A 2,563-nucleotide genomic window follows, 5' to 3' on the forward strand; every position below is an offset into this window, starting at 1 on the left:
AGCTTATTGGCATATAACTGTTGATAATAGCTTCTGATGATTGTTTCTACTTCCTTGGTGTTAGTTGTGATCTCTCCCTTTTCATTCATAATTTTATGAATTTGGGATTTCTCTCTTTTCTTTTGGATTAGTGTGGACAATGATTTATCGATCTTATTGATTCTTTAAAAAAATGGCGTCTAGCAATCAGAGCTTCCAGACGTGCCTCTCTCCAGGTTTCCTGGAGTTTCCTCGTAGCATGGCCCCCAAACGCCAGTCTTCGCTCCCGCCTCAAATGAAGAAACCGAGACAGCCCCCTGCCCCCAAGCCAGGGCAGACGTCAACATCCCAGCACTTGCATAGAGGAGAAAAAGAACAGCAAGAAGCAATTGAACATATTGATGAAGTACAAAATGAAATAGACAGACTTAATGAACAAGCCAGTGAGGAGATTTTGAAAGTAGAACAGAAATATAACAAACTCCGCCAACCATTTTTTCAGAAGAGGTCGGAATTGATCGCCAAAATCCCCAATTTTGGGTAACAACATTTGTCAACCATCCAGAAGTGTCTGCACTGCTTGGGGAGGAGGATGAAGAGGCGCTGCATTATTTGACAAGAGTTGAAGTGACAGAATTTGAAGATATTAAATCAGGTTACAGAATAGATTTTTATTTTGATGAAAACCCTTACTTCGAAAATAAAGTTCTCTCCAAAGAATTTCATCTGAATGAGAGTGGTGATCCATCTTCAAAGTCCACTGAAATCAAATGGAAATCTGGAAAGGATTTGACGAAACGTTCAAGTCAAACACAGAATAAAGCCAGCAGAAAGAGACAGCATGAGGAACCAGAGAGCTTCTTCACCTGGTTTACTGACCATTCTGATGCAGGTGCAGATGAGGTAGGAGAAGTCATCAAAGATGATATTTGGCCAAATCCATTACAGTACTACTTGGTTCCCGATATGGATGACGAAGAAGGGGAAGGAGAAGAGGATGATGATGATGATGAAGAAGAAGAAGGATTGGAAGATATTGATGAAGAAAGAGATGAGGATGAAGGTGAAGAAGATGAAGATGATGATGAGGGGGAGGAAGGAGAGGAGGATGAAGGGGAAGATGACTAATGGAATACTGATGGATTCCAACCTTCCTTTTTTAATTTTCTTCAGTCCCTGGGAGCAAGTTGCCGTCTTTTTTTTTCCTTTTTCTTTTTCTTTTCTCCTCTTGTGCTCATTCGCCCTGTTTTTTGAAATCTCCTTTTTCTCTCTCTTTATACCATGGTTCTCAGCTTATTTTGGGGGGAAATACCTTGAGCAGAATACAGTGGGAAAAGAATCTCTACCCCTTTTTGTTCCAAATTCATTTTTGTCCCTTCCTGTCTCAACAAAAACAAAAACTTTATGGAATCAACACCACCGTGCTCTGTGGGAAAAAAGAAAAACCTTCTGCTCCCTTAGCTCTGCTGGAAGCTGGAGGGTGCTAGGCCCCTGTGTAGTAGTGCATAGAATTCTAGCTTTTTTCCTCCTTTCTCTGTATATTGGGCTCAGAGATTACACTGTGTCTCTATGTGAATATGGACAGTTAGCATTTACCAACATGTACCTGTCTACTTTCTCTTGTTTAAAAAAAAGAAAAAAAAACTTTAAAAAATGGGGTTATAGAAGGTCAGCAAAGGGTGGGTTTGAGATGTTTGGGTGGGTTAAGTGGGCATTTTGACCACATGGCTTCTCCTTTGGCATGTTTAATTGTGATGTTTAATGGACATCCTTGCAGTTTAAGATGACACTTTTAAAATAAAACTCTCTCCTAATGATGACTTGAGCCCTGCCACTCGATGGGAGAATCAGCAGAACTTGTAGCATCTTATTTGGAATTGACATTCTCTATTGTAATTTTGTTCCTGTTTATTTTTAAAATTTTCTTTTTGTTTCACTGGAAAGGAAAGATGATGCTCAGTTTTAAACGTTAAAAGTGTACAAGTTGCTTTGTTACAATAAAACTAAATGTGTACACACAAAAAATGGCTTCTAGTTTCATTGATACATTCTACAGAGTCAATGTACAAAAACCAGTGGATTTCTTATACACTAACAATGAAAATACAGAAAAGGAAATTAGAGAATTGATTCCATTTACTATAGCACCAAGAACCATAAAATACCTGGGAACAAACCTAACCAAAGAGGTAAAGGATCTGTATTCGATGAAGTACAGAACACTCATGAAAGAAATTGAAGAAGACACAAAAATATGGAAGACCATTCCATGCTCTTGGATCAGAAGAATAAACATTGTTAAAATGTCTATACTGCCTAGAGCAATATATACTTTTAATGCCATTCTGATCAAAATTCCACTGGTATTCTTCAAAGAGCTGGAGCAAATAATCCAAAAATTTGTATGGAACCAGAAGAGACCCCGAATCGCTAAGGAAATGTTGAAAAACAAAAATAAAACTGGGGGCATCATGCTACCTGATTTCAAGCTTTACTAAAAGCTGTGATCACCGAGACAGCATGGTGCTGGCATAAAAACAGACACATAGACCAGTGGAACAGAGTAGAGAGCCCAGATATGGAC

The 2,563-nt window shown here is 38.7% G+C and overlaps 1 protein-coding gene across 1 annotated transcript; it reads left to right on the forward strand.

Moving 5' to 3' along the window:
- Nucleotides 1-238: 238 nt before the first annotated feature.
- LOC132013086 (protein SET-like) lies at nt 239-2,004 on the forward strand. The gene is given in 2 exon segments (XM_059392842.1): nt 239-518; nt 521-2,004. Coding segments are annotated over 2 exon segments (867 nt in total). The 3' UTR covers nt 1,108-2,004.
- Nucleotides 2,005-2,563: the final 559 nt, after the last annotated feature.

Source organism: Mustela nigripes, chromosome 3 (assembly GCF_022355385.1).
Source record: "Mustela nigripes isolate SB6536 chromosome 3, MUSNIG.SB6536, whole genome shotgun sequence".
NCBI classification, from domain to species: Eukaryota; Metazoa; Chordata; class Mammalia; order Carnivora; family Mustelidae; genus Mustela; species Mustela nigripes.